This window comes from Aplidium turbinatum, chromosome 1, assembly GCF_918807975.1.
Source record: "Aplidium turbinatum chromosome 1, kaAplTurb1.1, whole genome shotgun sequence".
In the NCBI taxonomy this organism is placed as follows: Eukaryota; Metazoa; Chordata; class Ascidiacea; order Aplousobranchia; family Polyclinidae; genus Aplidium; species Aplidium turbinatum.
This window is the reverse complement of record NC_137472.1, coordinates 39402867-39423026: the sequence shown is the minus strand read 5'-3', so window position 1 is coordinate 39423026 and position 20160 is coordinate 39402867. Positions and strand designations below refer to the sequence as shown.

The window sequence follows — 20160 nt, the reverse complement described above, 5'->3', positions numbered from 1 at the left end:
AGTGGTTTTACCTGCTGACCAGTTTTGCCCCGAACTATACCCCAGTACTTTTCCACGATCTATTATATTGTGAAGTACAGTGTGTACAGTACAAAAGTACACAATCCTCAAACTACCCTTTAAACACAAGGTTGTTCGTCTACCCCGGCTCATTATGCTGAGACGAGGACAGTGAGGTCTCTGAGTTGTAGGTTTTATTTCAGACTTTCCTTGTCTTAGCTTCTGGGTTAAGAACTTTTTCCGGAAGCACTGTAGCATTATAACCCAGTGCTGGAGGTTTGGTTTAGGTATGTTAGGGCATGTACAATTGTACATTGCAGTACGCCTACACATCGATCCTACAAAACCAAGCCTTCTCCGGGTAGGCTATTTAACCCATACCCGGGACCATGACAGGTAGGCCTACTACTACTCTGGGCCAGAGCAGACCTGAGAATCCTGATGACCTGGCTTTCTATCACCTGTTTTGAGTTTTGAACAATCTGTCTCATGCCAAAAAGTAAGATAATGTCGATTAACCACAAAGAAAAAAGATTCTAATATGTTACTTGCATATCGACGAGGTAGCACGCTGGAGACTGTGTATTTACTCCGCAAGCAACTAAATGCGTGGCATTATATTTTTCAAGAAGAACGACCGGATTTGAACATGACAATTCGTCGTCGTCTGGACCCTAAACAAGGAGCACAAATAACAATGAAAGTCGTTTAACCAATCACGTTTTTGCATTTGTGTATCAATTGGCTTAAAAGTTTCAATTTAAAATTTTTAACTTCAGTTTATAGTGATAGAAACCCGTTTGGTTTTGGCTGTTGTTAAAATTAGACTCATCTTTCAGTATCAATACATAGCTGTTGCTAATTCTCATGTAGGCCTACTGTCACTCTACAACGGAATAATAAAAAGTTAAAACTTTGATTGAGTATAAGCATTTTGTTTGTCGTATCCAGGCTTACACCCGGTGGTTGAAGATTTAGATTAAGTGGACGGGAAGGCAAGGAAGCCAATCTTCGTGTCCACCTTCAGGCATGCCTTCAAGTGTCCTGCCACAGACACAGCCGCATGCTCTTGAGTGGTGTCGAACCGGCGCCCTTTCGATTGCCGTTCCAGTGTTCTTTCCACTCGGCTATGCAGCCGACGTGCAGTATAAGCATTAAGCAGGCTATTTAAAGTTTGTCAATGTCCATCCGATAGACGATAGTACAGTAGAGTGGGGACTGCTTATATATTCTTCAAATTCAAACTTGCTTAATATATAACCTTTACCAACTTTACTTTAATCAGTATTCTGATATTTGATGTGCACAATGGCTTCAATGCAATTGACCACTTACAATAAATTATTAAGTCGGTTGCTGCTCAATTTGTTGCACAATTTTAAGCAGCCTATAAATCAAGGGTAACAAATAATATTGTCCAAACGTTGCAAACTTAAAGCATGAGTGAAAATTATCTAGCGGGCCACGCATTACTTAAAAATCGGACCTTTCCGCAGGCCAAAAAAATTTGAGCTTGTGGGCCACAGTTTGCACACTCCTTTTGCTATAAATTGTATTCTTCTTCATCAAATGAGATTAATTCCGTTTCGCTTTAAAGTTTCGAATTTAACCGTTGTGAAGTTCATAAGCGTGTACAAAAAATCAGGTTTTTATCCCCACTGCAGACTCAATAAAACAAAATGAATATAGGCTAAGACTTCAACTTATGGTCGTGACAAGAAAACGAAGGGATTGTAGGTAAGCATTAAACTCATACTCTTGTGACCATTAGGCTAGGCTAAGAGTAAAAACCCAGACAGCCACTTTATCTGGTCCAAATTTTTACCAGATGGAGTAGCCTCCGGATCTGATCAGATTTTTAACTGATCTGGATCAAATAAAGTGGCTGTCTGGAAAGCTTCTAAGACCAACCTGTAACTTGTAAGTTTTAAGTTTCTTATTCATTAAAATAGAGGCTTTGAAAACTGATTGATTAAAATAAAACACTTACCAAGAAGGTCAAGCAAAAAGTAGAAACACTTTCATCAAATGGAAGACGAATCTTAAAATGATATGAGAATATAATATTATACTGTTAAACAGTATGACAATGCATGTAGGGTTTGCATGCATTAGAAACAATTCATAATATTAATGCGTTCGAAACGTCTCATGTAATAAATAACACTGCTGATTATCACACAATTTGATGCCTTAAACATGCTCCAACTATGTTGGAGCGACATTGGAGCGTTGATGCCAAAAATGATGTCAATTTTGGTTGACTCAAAATAGAACAATTTCATTTCATGAAACACAATTTGCTTTTAAATTATACAATCTGCTAATTGACCTGTCTGCTTTGTAAATCGTTGAGGAGCAACGCATTCTGCCATGGACACAGCGCTATATAAAAACAAGCACTATTATTAAGTTATTATTTTATACCACCATTTCATTTCATCACACTACAGCCCACAAACAATAATACAAACTATGATTATCCAACAATGTAGACTACTATCAAAACTAAAAGCAATAACAAACAGACTAATAACGGCAAGTCAATATTTTTACCACTTTCATATTTCCACTGACTACATCAAGTTCCGAAATGTAATTGACTCCTCCAATGAAGGATTTTGTTGGTGTTTGCACTACGTGAACAACATTTTTTGTTGCATCAGGATGAGTATAAATTGTGTCAGCAGTGATGGATGCAACTAAAATCATAAAGATTCATCAGTCCATCAGTCGTAAGTTATAGGTAGACAGGCCGATTGCGTAGGAAAATTTTTAGACTGAAATAAATAATATGTGTAGGCCTAATAGGCAATAACGTGTCGGAATAGGTGATTGCCTGGGTGAAAATTAAATGCTGCCAAACTCAACTTGTAAACTTGGTAGGTTGTCAAGCATGGAATTATGATTTTGAGACGATCCAAGTCCAGATAGGCATAATGCATCTCAACTTGCATGAGTTTGGGAATTAAAAATGTAACAAAAACGTCAATTGGTAAAATTTATAATAAAAGTCAACTCTGTAGAGCTGCTTAAAAACTTCTGTTTTTTAGTGGCCTGGTTTTATGGATTAAAAAATGTTTGTAACAATATACTGGTCAAAATGCTGCAGATGTATAACTCATCGACTCAAACCTAAGCTCTCAAACTGTCACTAATATAACAAAGAAACAAAACGGACTATGGTTATTTCATTTGTAAAATCTTTTCTTTTGTAAAATAATCGAACACTAGGTATCAAGAAAATGAAATATCATCTGACAGGTGTCAAACCCACAAGAATGCTTGATATGAACGACTCGGTTACATGTCTTGTAATACGGACGAATTTATTTTCACACAAATCAGTTCAATCGTAAACAGCTAAAAATCTATTTCGATCAGCTAGCAGCTAGATCATCTTCAGTTAAGCTGAAACCTAACAGAACAAAAAATGAAATAATGAAGGTGCGAAAGAATAAAAAACGTTTTTATTTTTGCTGCTTTAAAGAATTAATGGAAAAGACTAACAACTAAAGGAGAATTAAATGAAAATGGTACGAAAGAGTATGCTATAAAATTGATGATGACGAGGCTTGTGATGGTACAATGAACTGATGGCGAATGATTGAACTGATTTGTGTCAAAATAAATTCGTTTTTATTTATTAATACTAGGTAACATTATATCCATATAGTCAGGGGCGCCGGAAGTAGGAAGGGGGGCAAGGGGGGCGAATGCTCCCCCTGCCCTCAATTTTTCTGTGGATGGAGAGGCAGGGGGGCAATGGTGCCCTTTTAAGGTCACGTAAGCTACTGCACATTTTGCAATACAACAACTTCTTCTATTCGCTTTTAACCTAACTTTAATCTTTTATTTTTGCCAATAATATTCACGACACAAAATTCTGAATTCACAGTAGATTACATCATTATAGTATAGTAGGGAGTAGGCTATGATGCCCTTCCGTGCCATTGTTCTTTGCATATCGGACACTTGTATCAATACTCGATTATGAGCTGATAAATGAGCATTATAGTTATATCTTATATTAAAACTTAAAAAATAATGGTCTTTCAGCAATAAATGTGCCCTTTTTTCATAATCCTGCCCCCCCCAGTCAAAAATCGTTCCGGCGCCCATGCAGCCTATATAGTAAAAGTACCACTGTTTTCTCCGCAACCGATTGCAACAAGAATTGACAACGAAAGCTGTCTGTATTTCGATGTTTTGATGTTTTTTTAATCACTGTTTCTAAGAGCTAGTGACGTCAATACAGTAAGCATAATTCAATCACACACGTCACAAACCTGATGCCAGACCCAGGACGAAAGAAAATAACTTCACAATCATTCCGGCTTCCCGTCGTCGAACATAAATTGCTGGCAGATTGCTTTCGTAGTTCACACCATGCAGCCACTGCTCGAAATAATCTTGCAAATCTTACGAACGGCCTGAGAAAAAAAGAAAAGGCGTTATTCCTTTTTTTCTTTTTCATCGTCTCATTTTATCTCATCTTTTCGTCTTATCTTGTTCCTTAAACCAACAGCTTGTCTTCTGCAGTTTTCAAGAGTCAAGGTGTCTTTATATACTATCGAATGCAAAAAAATAAACTAGCTTTTATAATTACAGTCTGTTAGAGAATTATTAATTAGCTATTTATCCAACATTTTTAATATTAGGTTACGTAATGAATTGAGCGTCCATTGGAGCCTATCGCAGTCAACAGTCACCGTATACAAGCGACGGCGCTAAACATTGTTACAATGTATTGCAACTTAGTTAAGTTGTTGTCTATCATATGTCTATAATACCGGTACCTTTAAACAAATACGTACCGATAGCTAGGTACATTATGTGATTGCGACTTACAGACTAATATCGAAAGCCAGTGTTTTTTCGGAACAGATTTTCAATTGATAATGGTAGCCTACCTCTAGTCCAGCGGTTCTCAACCAGTAGGCCATGGCTCATTGGTGGGCCATAGAAGCATTTTGAGGTGGGTCACAGACATATTAAAAAAATTGAAAGATTTATTGAAACGTTTTGTTTCATTTTTGTCACTATAGTCAATTTTACACTTGTGTACTTTGTTTAGTTACAATGAATGATGCTGCTGTTTTTAGCTACAAAGTGGCAATCATCATTCTAACTATTGCAACATGCAGTTTTACTGTGCATCAACTCAGTTTTTACAACACTTATTATGTAATAGACTAGTTTGTGGTTACAATTAAGCCATCTTTATAAGCGGTAGTCTTGTTGAACTTCTGCAGAACCGCTGTTTAGTATGCGCAGAATTATATTTTGTGGATTATTTTGGCGAGGAACTGACAATAGTTGAAGCTTTAGGTTTGATGAAAATTACATTCAATATGTGATATCAATTTTTGATAACAGAGAAGAAAAAGGACAATGTGTATTATGTTGTAAAGTTCTTAGTCATCATTCATTGAGGCCATCAAAACTGAAACTTCACTTGGAAAAAGTTCATCCAAATTACAAGGATAAAGATATGAACTTTTTTTAACAAAAAGAAGATAGTGTGAAGCGTCAGCGCCTGAATTCAACGAGAGGATACCAGCAACATTCCAAAGGCAATGTTCTGCTGCTTTTTGTTTATAAACTTTTTTTTTCTTACATAAAAACTGAATGGGCCACAGAACTTTTATGCAAACAAAAATGGGCCACGAAAAAAAAAAGGTTGAGAACCACTGCTCTAGTCTGACGTATTGAATTACAATACGCTACACTAAAAAGTAATTCCGTGGATGGGGAGTCGGGTGAAAGTATAAGACTTCGACTCCTTGACATATAACATAACAGGCGTACTCCGACTTCAGTGTTGACAGATATTTTTTAATTTTTGGATTTTATAAAAAAAGTAATCGCCAGTTTTTCGAAACGTAACGTATTAAAGTTCTGTTGTTGCAGGTGATTGAGTTTTGGTGTTAACTTATTTATCGTATTCATCATTATCAAAAAGTTCTTTATTTCCAACCATCAATAAAAAAAAAACAATATCACTTGCCAAACTCCATGGCCATGGGTGTAGAAAAAGGTAGAAGCGACAAAACCCAAACGTTAAAGCGTGCTCTAGAGAGAAATGATTTACTTAATTCAAGGATTTTCGTTACAGTTGCAACACTTTTGGAAATTAAAAAAATATATCAGTAGCTTACTGTAAATGTAAAATAGCCTACATAGCCTAAATAAATTACAAATTGTGTCTATCTATGCAACTGAAAAAAAAAACTTATTGTAGGCAGATTAAAGTTCAAGAAGGCTAATGTCTGAGGCAATCAAATTCATGTTTGTTCTTTTGTATCTAGCAGGAATCAACCTTTTTTAACGACTCTGCCCACGCCAAAAATTTTCCGACTCTACAGCCCTGGACTAATAGCACCGAGTGCTTGACAAAACACCTTCATGAAATAGACGTTAGCCTACATCTCTTTGTTTTTTGTTTGTATCTTTATCCTGCATTGCGGGAAAGCGGACTTGAGCGCTATGCATCGGTGTACACCTTTCGACGTAGCCTACATCTGACCCACGCTGCAGCCGACGCCAATGTCTGTTTCCGGTTGTCTACTATACTTATGACTTAAACTTGGTACTACCCATTACTCGAAATCGATCACTGGGGTCTACCCCAGTGTATTTGTCATACCCCTGTACAATTGTCATAAAATTTCTTGCCCAGAGAAACAACAGCAAGTGCGGGTGGCTGGAGTCGAATATGCAGGCTCTCGACTGCGAGCCCAACGCGCTAACCACTCGGCCACTTTAGAAACTCCCAAAAAACAACTCTTTGTGCTCAAATGATCTCATGGCGCAAAATAGCTGCACTTTGACAGCACCAGCTAAAAACCAGGGCTGTGGAGTAGGGTGGGGTGAACCAAAAATTTTGCTTTGTCTCGTTGATATTTCTTGTGGAACAACATAAAACGATCAGAAACCGAGTTTGAGGAAATTTTGACGTTGGGAACCTACCCACTTTTGAGGTTGAAAATTCTGCCTTTTTCGAAAAATATGCAAAACATGCTCATGAAAATAGAACTTTGAAGACACTTTTTTTGGCTAAATATTCAATATACTATTTTGCATTGCACTAATACTGACTTGGACTAGCTTCTAATACAAGTTTTTTTTAGGTTTTGAGATTCGATTGCTTTATTTTTTTTGCAAAAACATGCAATTTTTTCCAAAAATCGAATACCATTGCATTTTAAAATCAGTTTTGGGAATATAAAATGACAATCATGCAAAATCAACTGGATTCAACAATCACTAATTCAATTGTAACACAAATATAGGCTACTAGCACTTGATTTTAGTGTTAACAATATCTACAAATGTGCTTGGCTGTAGTGCGCCTTTGTGTCTGCAACAGGAATCAGATTCCTGGAAGCTATACCAGCACGGATGAATCCATGTCTTCTATCAAACCCACACACTTTGTACGATGCATCAGTCACCAATTTCACAATTCTTTCTACTGATTGAAGACTCGATGCACAAAGAAAAGAACGCTGGACAGAGACCATCCAATCTCTCTCACTCAAGCCGTACAGCGTAAAGCACACTCAATAACCTTACGGGACGATCAAGACAATCACCTTGACAATGTCCCATTCCTGCTAATAAGATCGCATCGCAGGTAATAAAAAATGGGATATATAAGCCGTGTGACCGTACTTCCAATCGGTTTGTTACCAAAGAAGTGACAAAGCTTTGGAAGATCAACACACCCGACCAGGAGAGCATTTCTAGCTCCTTCTCACGAAGCGAATTCAATGCTGCCCTCAAGCACCTAAAACCTGGTAAGGCCCCTGGTCCAGGTAGGATATGTACAGAGCTTATCATGCACGCTGGTTATGTTCTAAAGTCATGGTTATGCGATTTCCTGTTGTCCTGCCTGCGCCGCCTCAAGATTCCTAAAGTATGGAGGAGATCTCTGATCGTCGCAATCCTTAAGCCAAACGAACCACTAGACGATGCAAAGAGCTATCGCCCTCATCTCCTTGCTCTGCATCCCTTTCAAGATCCTTGAGAGACTGATCTACGCCCGTGTCAAACCAATAATCGACCCACTGCTTCCCAAAGAACAAGCTGGTTTCCGACACGGGAGGTCAACTACAGTGTGGACCAAGTCACACTACCAACTCAGGATATTGAGGAGAGTTTCTCGGCAAAAAGAAAGCGGGGCTGTTTTTATCGACCTAACAGCAGCCTATGGCACTGTTTGGCACAGTGGCCTAGTCTACAAGCTACTCCGCCTACTCCCTGACAGGCACATGGTCAAAATGATCATGGAACTCATCCACAACAGGAGTTTTACCCTTACCACCAGAAGCGGAAAACCAAGTAGACTGCGGCGACTCAAAAACGGTGTCCCACAGGGATCAGTCTTGGCTCCCTCCTTTTCAACGTCTATACGCATGACCTACCATCAACAATATCTGACAAATATGCATATGCTGATGACTTGGCCATCTTGTACTCTGCGAAAGACTGGCAATCATTACAAACGACGTTGAGCCAAGACATGACGACCATATCTGGATACCTTCATCAATGGAAACTGAAGCTCAGAGAAAGTAAAACTGTGACGGCAGCCTTCCATCTCAACAGCAGGGAGGCTAAACTTGACCTGAAAGTGACCGTTAACGGAAAAATTCTGCCGCCCTGCCCAGAACCAACATACCTTGGGGTTACACTTGACAGGTCACTCACATACCGTTTACAGTCACTACGCAAAAAGCTGACATCTCGTGTCGCCCTGCTGAGACGTCTGGCAGGGCACAACTTGGGGTGCAGGAGCTGACACCTTGTGAACTGTAACCCTGGCTCTGGTTCACTCCATTGCTGAATACTGCGCCCCTGCCTGGTGCCGCAGTGCCCACACTCGCCTCATCGACAGCCCAATCAACGACGCATTGCGAACTGTGACTGAAGACTGAATGCCTGCGCCCAACTCCAACAGAATACTTACCAATCCTTGCAGGCATCCAACCTGCTGAGATCCGCCGAAAGGGAGCCATCATACACCTGGCTCGCCGTGCGGGGGATCCTAACCACTTGCTCCATGCAAAACTCAACATCCCACCTCAGGAATCCCCCTGGCAACTAAAGTCAAGTTACGTGAACTAAAGCAACTAAAGCACACCCCTTTGTGCCAGCTGCTGTTGAATTACTACATCCATTCAGCGATCATGCCATCAGCGCAGCACACTTCATGGAAGATACCTGGAAAGCAGCGTGGTGCGCCACCGACACCAAACTACATGGTTTTATACTCCACCCAGTGGCGCGCCCCCCTGGTATGGACCTGCTTCGGCCGACTTGGGTCAAGCTCAACAGAATCCGAACCGGAGTCGGTCGCTTCCATTCCAACATGCACAAGTGAGGTCTGGCTCCCTCATCGGCCTGCGAATGCGGCGCGGAGGAACAAACTGCTGGCCATGTCGTTCTCGAATGTCCCATCTACAAGGCACCAAATGGAACGCATGGTATCGCAACGCTGGACGAAGCTACACTCACCTGGCTCTCCACCACATGCCCTGAAATTTGATCTAGTCTCAAACGAAAGAAGACCGTCTCTATCAAATTGTCAGACAATCACGAAAGGGTAAACGACTATTTGATGCGGCACTTTTCGACGAGGCCCTATTCGACGGGGAAACTATTGAATGCGGCAATTATTGGCCTATACAAAACTAGATACTGTAACTTTTGACTTTGGTAAATTTTTAGAAAAAATCCAAGATTTTTACACTTTTTATGATTCATTTCCCTACTTTAATTTGCATCTATTGGCCCCATATTGGGAAAAACACATAAGGAAACTAATAGTTTTAGGTATAAAAGAAATATTACAATATTATATCAACTTTAAATAATGCGAAAAAAACTTTGAAATTTTAGGGATTTTTTGAAATATTATGAAACTTCAACTCAAAAAGTGGGTAGGTTCCTGCTGTCAAAAATTGCTGAAATTTTTTGTGTGATGTTTTCTCAAACCTCCACAAGAAATATCTACGAGAGAATGCTCAAATCCAAAATTACTACTTTTTCACCCCACCCTACTGTGGAGTTGGGCAAAAAGTGTAGGCCTACGACTTCGACTTCTTAGTTTACAGGTAAACCATTACACATCCAACCCATGACCATAGAATTAACAAGAAACAATAATGTTATTGTTTTAGTTATTGTCGCTCTGAAACAGCTAGCCTAAGGTCTTTTAGCAAATCCGGTCATTTCTATTTTTTTTACATTAGGTTTACGATGTTATCACATTTATACTAAACTTAGGCTATTTTCAATGCGGTAGGCTATGCAAGAAAGAACACAATCGCTATATCTTTTAAAGTCTTTGGTTTGACCTTATCTGGAATCAATCTCAGATCTACCAGCACCACAGCCGAAAGCAAAACCACTCAGCCGCGGAGCTGGTTGATAAGGAAGAAGCATGAGCTACAAGGAAAAAATGTGGGTTTCGATAAGGTAAACAACTTTACCAACTGCGCCTGTACTCAACCATCACACACAGGGCTGTGTACCATCTCGGCCCCCTCAGAAATCCACTAGTGGGCCCCTATGGTTAGTGATTGCCAGTGGTGGATTTCCAGAAGATTAGCTTCCGGAGCGTTAGTTTTTTACTTTTCAAATGCGCTAGGTGCCGTTGAAGAAATTCAGAAATATGCCCTTATAAGGGTTTGAAACAACACAATTGATGTAGCTTACTTGTTTAAAACATTGCTAAAGCAAGTATCACCTATATAGTCTATAGGATAGATGATAATTGATGCAATACACTGAAGCTTATGCAAATATCGAGAAATATTAATGTAGCCTACTACAGAAACTATACAAATGCTACTATGCAAATTACTCTTAGATCTGTTGGAAGTTATAAAATTACAGCCGAACACCTAGTGTAGGCTATGCAGATGAACTATTGTGCTTCTTATTCAGCTTATTGTTTAACATATGCCTTTCTCATGGTATGCTGCCTTCACCTTGCTTAAATACCATAATTATCCATGTTTGTAAATACAACAAAAGCAATATTCAGGATGCTGGAAATGACAGACCCATCGCAGTGGCAACTGTAGTGTCCAAATTATTTGAACATTATATCCTTGAGCATATTTTATCGTTTTTAAATAGGCCTACATCTGACAATCAGTTTAGATTTAAGCCAAAACATGGCACAGATTTATGTGTTTATCTTTATAAACAAACAGTACCGGTATCTCATTACATACAGTAGGCTACACAGCAATAGGCTACTCCTGTGTTTAGTGTATTTCTGGATGCATCCAAAGCATTTGATAGAGTTAATCACAATATCTTATTTAACAAGTTAGTTTCACGCAATGTCCCTATGTGTTTTGTACGATTGAAGCATTGGTATAAAAAACAAATAATTAGAATAAAGTGGGGGAATCAAATCTCTGACCCCTTCCATGTCACCAATGGAGTAAGGCAGGGAGGGGTTTTAAGTCCTTGGGCTACCTGTTTTCTTTGTATATAGATGACTTATCGACTGAATTGAATTCCCTAGATGTCGGATGTAATACTGGTTCATCTCACTTGAATCACCTAATGTTTGCAGATGACTTGTGTGTAGGCTATTTAGTCCAAGTGCTAAAGGTACCCAAAAACTCATTGATGTCTGTGAATCCTATGCTTCTAGACATGGCATTATTTTCAACTGTAACAAAACTGTTGGATTGGTCTATCAATGTCGCAAATTTAAAGTTTTGACCTCCCCACGCATGCGGCTGTACATTGTACAATACACAAATTAAATTTGTTAGACAAGTGAAATATTTAGGTATAGGCTACTGCTGGTTGATGATACCATCAGTGATGACGCGGATATTAAAGGGCAAGTGCGATCTCTTTATGTCGCTGCCTATCAGCTTAAGTCCAAGTTTGTAAATTGCTCTATCAAAGTTGAAAATGTAATGTACCAATCATATTGTATGCCAATGTATGGTTCTCAGCTATGGTGTAGCCTAACTATAATATAAAACTTCTAGGCTACTTTAAATCGCATACGAGTTGCTTACAACGACTCGTACAGAATTATTCACAATTTGTCTAGATGCGACAGTGCTAGAGTGTATCAGGTACGGAACGACGTGTTAACATTTGATGCTCTATTAAGAAAAAATTGCTATGCATTTGTAGAACGTTGCAAAAGATCAATTAATCCACTTTTGCGCAATGTAATGTCTTCTGATTAGGCTACTATTTCAATTCTACATTTTATATTCACTACAACAGTATTTTGTACTTTGTTTGATGTAGCCTGCTTGGTGTTGTGTTAGTCTGATATTTTGTGTGATGACTGTTAAAAATTTGAATTCTATGGACTTTGTGTCTGATTGCAAATAAATAAACAAAAAATAAAAAATTGCGTTGTTCAACGCAAATATTCGTATTTTAGTGAAACACACAAAAAATTACAAGTTCCACAATTTTTCAAGACATTTATCGTACGGTATTCACTTTAATGCCACTTAAATGATTTCGTTTTCTTCGGGTGTCATTAGCCTACTGTGTCCTCTGGCCAAGTAGTTGGATCAAGTATTTTGTAGGCGTTAATAAATGACGGGTCTGTTGAATTCAACAAGCGATCTTGGATGATATTTCCTAAGTGATGATAGAAGATGCGGGGATTGATTGGCGGGCTATTTCTGCAATTGTTTAAATGCAATTCCACAGTCCACACCTTTGGACTCTAAGTTTTCTTCAGCATCCTAGCATTGCAATAATGTCGCCCAGTTCGTTCCTACATAGCCTATTTCAAATAATTTTGCAAGATTATTAATTTTGTTATCTGCATCCCAAATGCTACATAGCCTACTCTGTTTCGCAGTTCGAGGCTTACTTCGTATAACTCTTGCAAGGATTCGTACATCAAAGCCAAGTCCAACAAGAAATCCGTGGATGTTATCTTCGACAAGAGTCCTTGATATTTCGCACGTTTCCGAGAATCTCTTGTGTCGCTACTTGCTCCCTTTTTGAAACGTTCGACAAGTGCTAGGAAACCATCCCAGACGGCATTAACTGTGCGGAAACTCGAGGCTACCCAACGTGTGTTCAGTAGCCTACTTTGACGGCACTGAACTTCCACGGTGTACTTCTGTGGGGATCTTGACCAATAGGTCGCGGAATAAAACTGTTCTTATTGCTACTCTTTCCAGTTGGTACCACGACTGCTCAGACATAGCCGACAAAGCTACTTTGAATAGGGCAAGGCATACTAAGAGTGGTGCTAAGCAGTGGGAAACAGTCAATAATAAAAATGGAAAAATACAGGAAAAACTAATTGTGACGTCATAAGGTGGCTCAATAAAATATCCGAGTGTACAGTGTACACGTCAGGTTGTGGCTCTAGGAAGGTCAGTCAAGGTGCATCAAGGTTGCACAATAACGGATCAAAGGAATGATACAAATTAAAAACACCATATTAACACTAGCCTACTCTGAACAGGCCAAACATTATTAAAGAGCATAAAATATTTGCGCTTCCGGAACGCCGTTCCAGACAAGTCAACTTTTTGATCTAGCTTCTGGACCGGCGTTCCGGACCGTTCCGGCTGAAATCCAGCCCTGGTGATTGCTCTTAAAGATAGGGCCAGAAAGAATTTAGGGCGGAAAACTCTTACAAGGTGGAAAATTTTTTTACATTCATCTTTTTAACAAAGTGTTAACAATTTTTAAGATTTTATAGAAAAAAAAGTTAATAGGGTACCGTATGTCGGCAATGCAGAAGTGGATCTTAAAAGAAGTTGAGAAAGGACCAGAGTTTTAACAAAGTAAAATTTGTAACATAAAGAAACAATGCAATGCAAAACTTAATGTCAAAATATATGAAGCGGAAAGGGGGAGTGGAGGGCTTGCAGGGCAGAAAAGTGGAGAGTGGAGGGAGTGAGTGCAGTGCTGGATTAAGGGTCTTCTGGCCTGTAGGCACATTTTATAAGTGGCCCGAAAATCAGGGTTGCCAACTAAAAAATTGGAATTATCAATGTTGCCAAATCATTGTCACAAAGATCGTTGTTGCAACTATAACACAGGGTACCGTGCAAAAACTTGGTCATATGCCTAACTAAATAACAACTTTGCGCGTTTTTGCGATTGAAAACGCGTTAACTAGTTTTTGGAGGTCAATCTTACGGAGTAGATGGCTTTTAATACACAAAAGTGCCAGTGTACCAAGACGTTGTTGACACATTGTTGATCGTTTAACGTCTTTAATTCGTTTTAGTTGTGAAAACAAGCGTTCCCCCGAGCAATTCGTAGCCATTAGAGACAAGTATATTGTAAGTGCTACTTCAGTGTTCGGAAATGCATTATCAACACCAGTAGTGTGCAGCATTTTAAACATCTTCTGGGCACTTCCTGTTGCCGTTGTTTTATCGCGTCTTTGCTCTTTATAGTCTTTATACCAGCACATAAACTGACGAAATTCTGATGGGAAGTCGGAAGACAGGTCCTTTGAATACACACCAACCAGACCTGCAACAGCAACATCGATGTCTTTAATAGACATGGAGTCGTACTCAGTTAAAGCCCCAAACCTCTGCAGCACCATGGAATATGCATCGATACGTTTCTGTAGTGCACTCTTCAGTTGGTCGATGATCACATAAAACGTGTTGCTTTTAAATTTTTGCTGGCCCGACACCCCTTCCACATCATCTGTAGCAGCTCCATCACTGACATGCTTCTGCCGCTTTGGTGCTCGCCGACTTTCAGATTTATATACAGTATGCTGCTGCCACTGCGATCACGTGCCTGCTGCTCATAACAGTCAAAATTCTCTCTACACTCATCCAAGAAAGTGGCCTGGATTTTTGACTGGCCTGTAGGCAGGCCCGGATTTAGGGGAGGGTGGCAGAGGGGGCAGGTGCCCCGGGCCCCGACTTTTGAAGGGCCCCCCCTACGTGAAAAAAATGTGATTTTGTGATATTTTTTCTTCCTTTCAGCCTTTGAAGTTTCTGCAAAATGCTGTGCAGTGCTGGATTGATGCTACTGTAGACGCAGAGGTGGTTTTTCGCGCCGTAGGCTTGAAAAAAATTTTTGCAGGAGGGCCCCCCGATCTAAAAGTGCCCCGGCCCCCCATCAGCTAAATCCGGCCCTGCCTGTAGGCACGTGCCTACTTTGCCTAATGTTTAATCCGGCACTGAGTGAGTGGAGTGGAGAGCAAAAAAGTTTGACAAATATAATTTGTTTTGGTCATTTTTTGGGTATTTTTAGAACAATATGTTTTTTTTTTATCATAACGCACCTACGTTTTCAAATATATCAACAAAGCCATGAAATTCCTCTCCGAGTAAAAAGATTTTTCCTGTTTGGGAACCACTCATGTAGGCTACAGTAGATAGGCTAAATTGCTACGCAGTAGGCTACGGTACAGTAGATATAGCCTACTGGTAGGCCACAATATAAAGACTGTGGGTAGGCTACGGTACATGCATAAATTTATTGAATCTTTATTTTGGAAGTGGGAAAGCTTCTTTGAGAGCTTAATTCTGGAAGTTTCACATAGACTGGCTTACTTCTCGGTTATCGAAATTGACAAAGTGAAGTTTCCAATTGATGAAGTGGTGTTGCAGGGGAATTATTCCATTCGTTACATGCCGCTGAATGGAGAGTAGCCCTTAACGTGCGTTGCTCAAGCGCCCCAGCAAACATTGATTGCTGGGCCAGCGTTGGCTATATGCTGGGTATGTTGGCACAAGGTCGGCAATTTCGTCCAACATTTTGCCAACATTTTGCCAACATTCGTCCAACATTCCGCCCCGATAGCTCAGTTGGTTAGCGCGTGACTTCTGGAACGAAGAAGCATCAAGATCAAGCGCCGCTGGTTCGACTCTCGGGGTGAGCGCTTGAGCAACGCACGTTAAGGACTGCTCTCCATTCAGCGGCATTTAATGGATGGAATAATTCCCCGGCAACAAGACTTCAACAATCGGAAACTTCACTCTGTCAATCTCGGTGACCGGGCCTGCGTCAGTGATTCAAAGCCTCTACAAGTATGCGAAACTGCCAGGATTAAGCTCTTCAAGAAGCTTTCCCAGTCCGAGGATAAAGATTCAATCAATCAATCAATACTTCTTATTAAGCGTTCAAAAAGGTCTCAAAGAGATTATTTCAGGTTGATTTGTTTTAAACTTGAAAAATACTAACATAAACCTTTTTTCATGTAGTATTGCTTCAAAACACAATTGTGTGATTGGCTAACATCGGTCAGAAGCATTGCCAACGTTTTGCCAATTCTTAACAATTTGGGCGTTTTCTTTCAAATTATGCAAATGTATGCCATCATTTTGCTACAATTTTACATTTTAATAATAAGCTATCAATGCTGTTATTATTTTCCGATACCGTACAAGTATACTATGAATATTTAAGACCAGCGTTGGTCAGAAGAGTAGCCAACGCTTTGCCAACAAAGTAATTTCAATTCAGTTTGTTTATGCCAAACTGAGCAGAGGTCAAGAAAAATTTAGGAGCAACAAAACGCGAACGCGATAACGTGCTTGATACCGAAACAGTTTAAAGTTTCCATTAGCCTACACGTTTCCACAGAATAAACAATTGCAATGTCGGCTATATGCTGGATGTGAGGGCACAAGGTTGCAATTTTGTCCAACATGTTGCCAACAACTTCAATATTTTTAATTATATGCGTTCTAAAAGGTCTCAAAGATTTTATTTCAGATTTATTTGATTTATTCTGTAAAAATACTAACACAAACCTCTTTTTATGTTAGCCTATATTGCTTCAAAACATAGCTGTGTGGTTGGGCAATCTCGGTCAGAAGCATTGCCAACGTTGTGCCAATTCTTAACAATTTCGGTGTTCCCTTTAAAATTATGCAAATGTATACCATCATTTTGCTACAATTTAAAATTTTAATAATAGGCTATCAATGCTGCTATTGTTTTTATGATACCGTAGAAATATAGTATGAATATTTAAGACCAGCGTTGGTCAGAAGGGTAGCCAACGGTTTGCCAACAAAGTAAGTTCATTTCAGTTTGTTTATGCCAAACTGAGCAGAGGTCAAGAAAAATGTAGGAGCAACAAAACGCGAACGCGATAACGTGCTTGATACCGAAACAGTTTAAAGTTTCCATTAGCCTACACGTTTCCACAAAATAAACAATTGCAATGTCGGCCATATGCTGGATGTGTTGGCACATGGTTGGCAATTTTGTCAACATTTTGCCAACAATAACAATATTTCTGATTATGCGTTCAAAAAGTTCTCAAAGATTTTATTTCAGGTTGATTTGTTTTAATCTTTAAAAATACTAACACAAACCTCTTTTCATGTGGTATTGCTTCAAAGCACAATTGTGTGATTGGCTAACATCGGTCAGAAGCATTGCCAACGTTGTGCCAATTCATAACAATTTTTTTTTTTTCAAATTATGCAAATGTATACCATCATTTTGCTACAATTTTACATTTTAATAATAAGCTATCAATGCCGCTATTGTTTTTCTAATATCGTAGGAATATAGTATGAATATTTAAGACCAGCGTTGGTCAGAAGTGTAGCCAACGCTTTGCCAACAAAGTAATTTCATTTCTGTCTGTTTATGCCAAACTGAGCAGAAAACTAGAAAATGGTAAGAGCAACAAAACGCGAACGCGATAACGTGCTTGATACCGAAACAGTTTAAAGTTTCCATTAGCCAACACGTTTCCACAAAATAAACAAATTTGCAATGTCGGCTATATGCTGGATGTGTTGGCACATGGTTGGCAATTTTGTCTAACATTGCCAGCAATATGCCAACAATTATAATTTTTCTGACTATGCGTTCAAAAAGGTATCAAACATATATTTCATGTTTATTTGTTTCATTTTTAAAAATACCAATACAAACTTCTTTTTATGTGGTTTAGTCATGGGTTTAGTAAAAACATAGTTGTGTGATTGGCAAACGTCGGTCAGAAGCATTGCCAACGTTGTGCTAATTCACAAAAATTTTGTTGTTTTCTTTCAAATCATCCAAATGCGGCCGGTAGGACCTACCATCATTTGCTACAACTTTAACAACAGCCTTTCAATGCTGCTATTGCTTTTCTGATAGCGCTACAGTACAAATATAACCTGCTATGAATATGTAAGACCAGCGTTGGTCAGAAGCGTAGCCAACGTTTCGTATAGCGCCTGAATTTACTACATATTTTTGTGACCTCTGTTGTAGGCTGCTTAGATTGTTTTATGTCTTTTGCAAATGCTTCATGTGTACCAATATTTCAGATACGACATCGACATGACCAAATGTATTTACTGCGGTTTCTGCCAAGAAGCTTGCCCCGTCGATGCGATTGTAGAAGGCCCCAATTTCGAATATTCCACCGAAACGCACGAAGAATTGCTTTATAATAAAGAAAAACTTCTAGAAAACGGAGACAAATGGGAAACGGAAATAGAAGCTAATATTCAAGCGGATTATTTATATCGCTAATACACGATGCAAAATAAACATTTTATTTGAGTTCCTCTCATGATTGTTTGGACACATATAGATTTGTTATTCAACTGTGTGGAAGATTTTCCGCATCAAACTTGGGTAAACAAACTATAAAATACCTGCTTTACTTTGTTTTTAAGCACCACTCTTTTTGTAACATTTACCGGTTTTTCTGAAGAGTTGTGCAAGTGTTGCGTTTCCTGTGCCGCTTGTAGATGTCTTAGGTATGTTCATTAAATTTTACGACAAGTCTGCCTAAAACTTATTTTTCCGGCATTTCTTATTTTTCCGGGATATCAGTTTGTGAGGAAACAACGTCGAGCGACCAGATATGATGACTGCCACCATTACTCTGCAGTCGAACGAACCTGATAGCGCTGTCGGTAAAGCGACCGATTTTGTGAACGAGGAAACGGCGAGATCAAGTAACGGTGGTTCAACTCCCCGGGTGTGCACTTAAACAGTGCACTTCAAAGACAGCTCTCCATTCAGCGACAATTAGTGGAAAGAACCTGTCGGCTGCATAGCCGAGTGGTGAGAACCCTGGAACGGCAATCGAAAGGGCGCCGGTTCGACATCGCTCAAGAGCATGCGGCTGTGTCTTTGGCAGGACACTTTAAGGCATGCCTGAAGGTGGACACGAAGATTGGCTTCCTTGCCTTCCCGTACACTTAATCTAAATCTTCAACCACCAGGTGTAAGCCTGGATACGACAAACAGTGGATAGAACTATTCCCAGACGATTACTTAGCGATTGGACCGGAGACAGTTGTTTAAAAGCCTTTGCAAGTTTCTAAAAGGTTAAGCTTTCAATAACCTTCTGTTCGGTTTGATGATGATACAATCGTTGTTGACATGGTATGCGGACTATTTATTAGCACAGCACTCGAAAGAAGATTTCACTGGCATAGCGGCGTGACAAGAGAGTTATTATTCCCCATATAAAAGAGGTACACGTCGCGGATTTGAGCAAATATTTAGGAAAATTAATCTCACTATGAGGCATCCATGTTCTACCATTGAGAAAGGGCAAGTCTAACAGTAAGACACTTGTTTGTGATCATGTAACTGAAGTATAATACCAGGTCTTCATTACGTAAATACAGTAGAACTTAACAGCAGCCTGTGAGCAAAGCTAACTTAAGCAAATGATAATCATTCTTCACAAAGAGTAATTTTCTTTATTAGTCTACTTTCGTTACCACTTCGTTTCGTACTACATCATGGGCTGTGAGCAGTGGCTCCGAGAGGGGGGGGGGAGTCGGGCTACTTTCCCCCCTAGCATAACTTTGTAAAGGAAAAACGAGTAGTTTTTCGTTTTGTCACTTTTGAGGGGGGCCCATTTTTACTACTAAAATAAAAATTTATCAACTTAAAAATATTTGAATGAAATGCGTACAGTAGTTACAAGTATTTTTCGATCATTGTAGATGCTACTTTAGATGTTTCTTATCAAGAACAAACTATTCTTGTATTGAGTCCGGCTATGTTAAACTGCTTCAACGCGTGAAATCTGTTGCTGTTAAGCCTGCTGATCTCTGTATCACTGAACGTTTTATCTTGTTCTAACTTGAAAACTAGTGCTGCTTTGGCTAAGCGAGTATTATGTTTGCTTGACCAACAGTACCTTGACATGAAAAACTGTGTTTGCCAGGCATATGATAA

At 39.4% G+C, this 20160-nt stretch overlaps 2 protein-coding genes across 2 annotated transcripts in view; one reads left to right on the top strand and one right to left on the bottom strand.

The window, feature by feature from the left end:
- LOC145778698 (uncharacterized) overlaps nt 1–13249 on the bottom strand; it is a 56421-nt gene extending 43172 nt beyond the window's left edge. The window contains exons 1-5 of the mRNA XM_082590254.1: nt 12884–13249; nt 4290–4433; nt 2557–2702; nt 1991–2041; nt 549–674 (exon numbers count right to left, since the gene is read on the bottom strand). Coding sequence (XP_082446380.1) covers nt 549–674; nt 1991–2041; nt 2557–2702; nt 4290–4332 — 366 coding nt within the window. The 5' untranslated portion in view covers nt 4333–4433; nt 12884–13249. The remainder of the gene's footprint in view (nt 1–548; nt 675–1990; nt 2042–2556; nt 2703–4289; nt 4434–12883) is intronic.
- LOC145778750 (NADH-ubiquinone oxidoreductase subunit 8-like) overlaps nt 1–18744 on the top strand; it is an 82010-nt gene extending 63266 nt beyond the window's left edge. Inside the window, exon 2 of the mRNA XM_082590334.1 lies at nt 18282–18744. Coding sequence (XP_082446460.1) covers nt 18282–18489 — 208 coding nt within the window. The 3' untranslated portion in view covers nt 18490–18744. The remainder of the gene's footprint in view (nt 1–18281) is intronic.
- The last annotated feature ends 1416 nt before the right edge of the window (nt 18745–20160 follow it).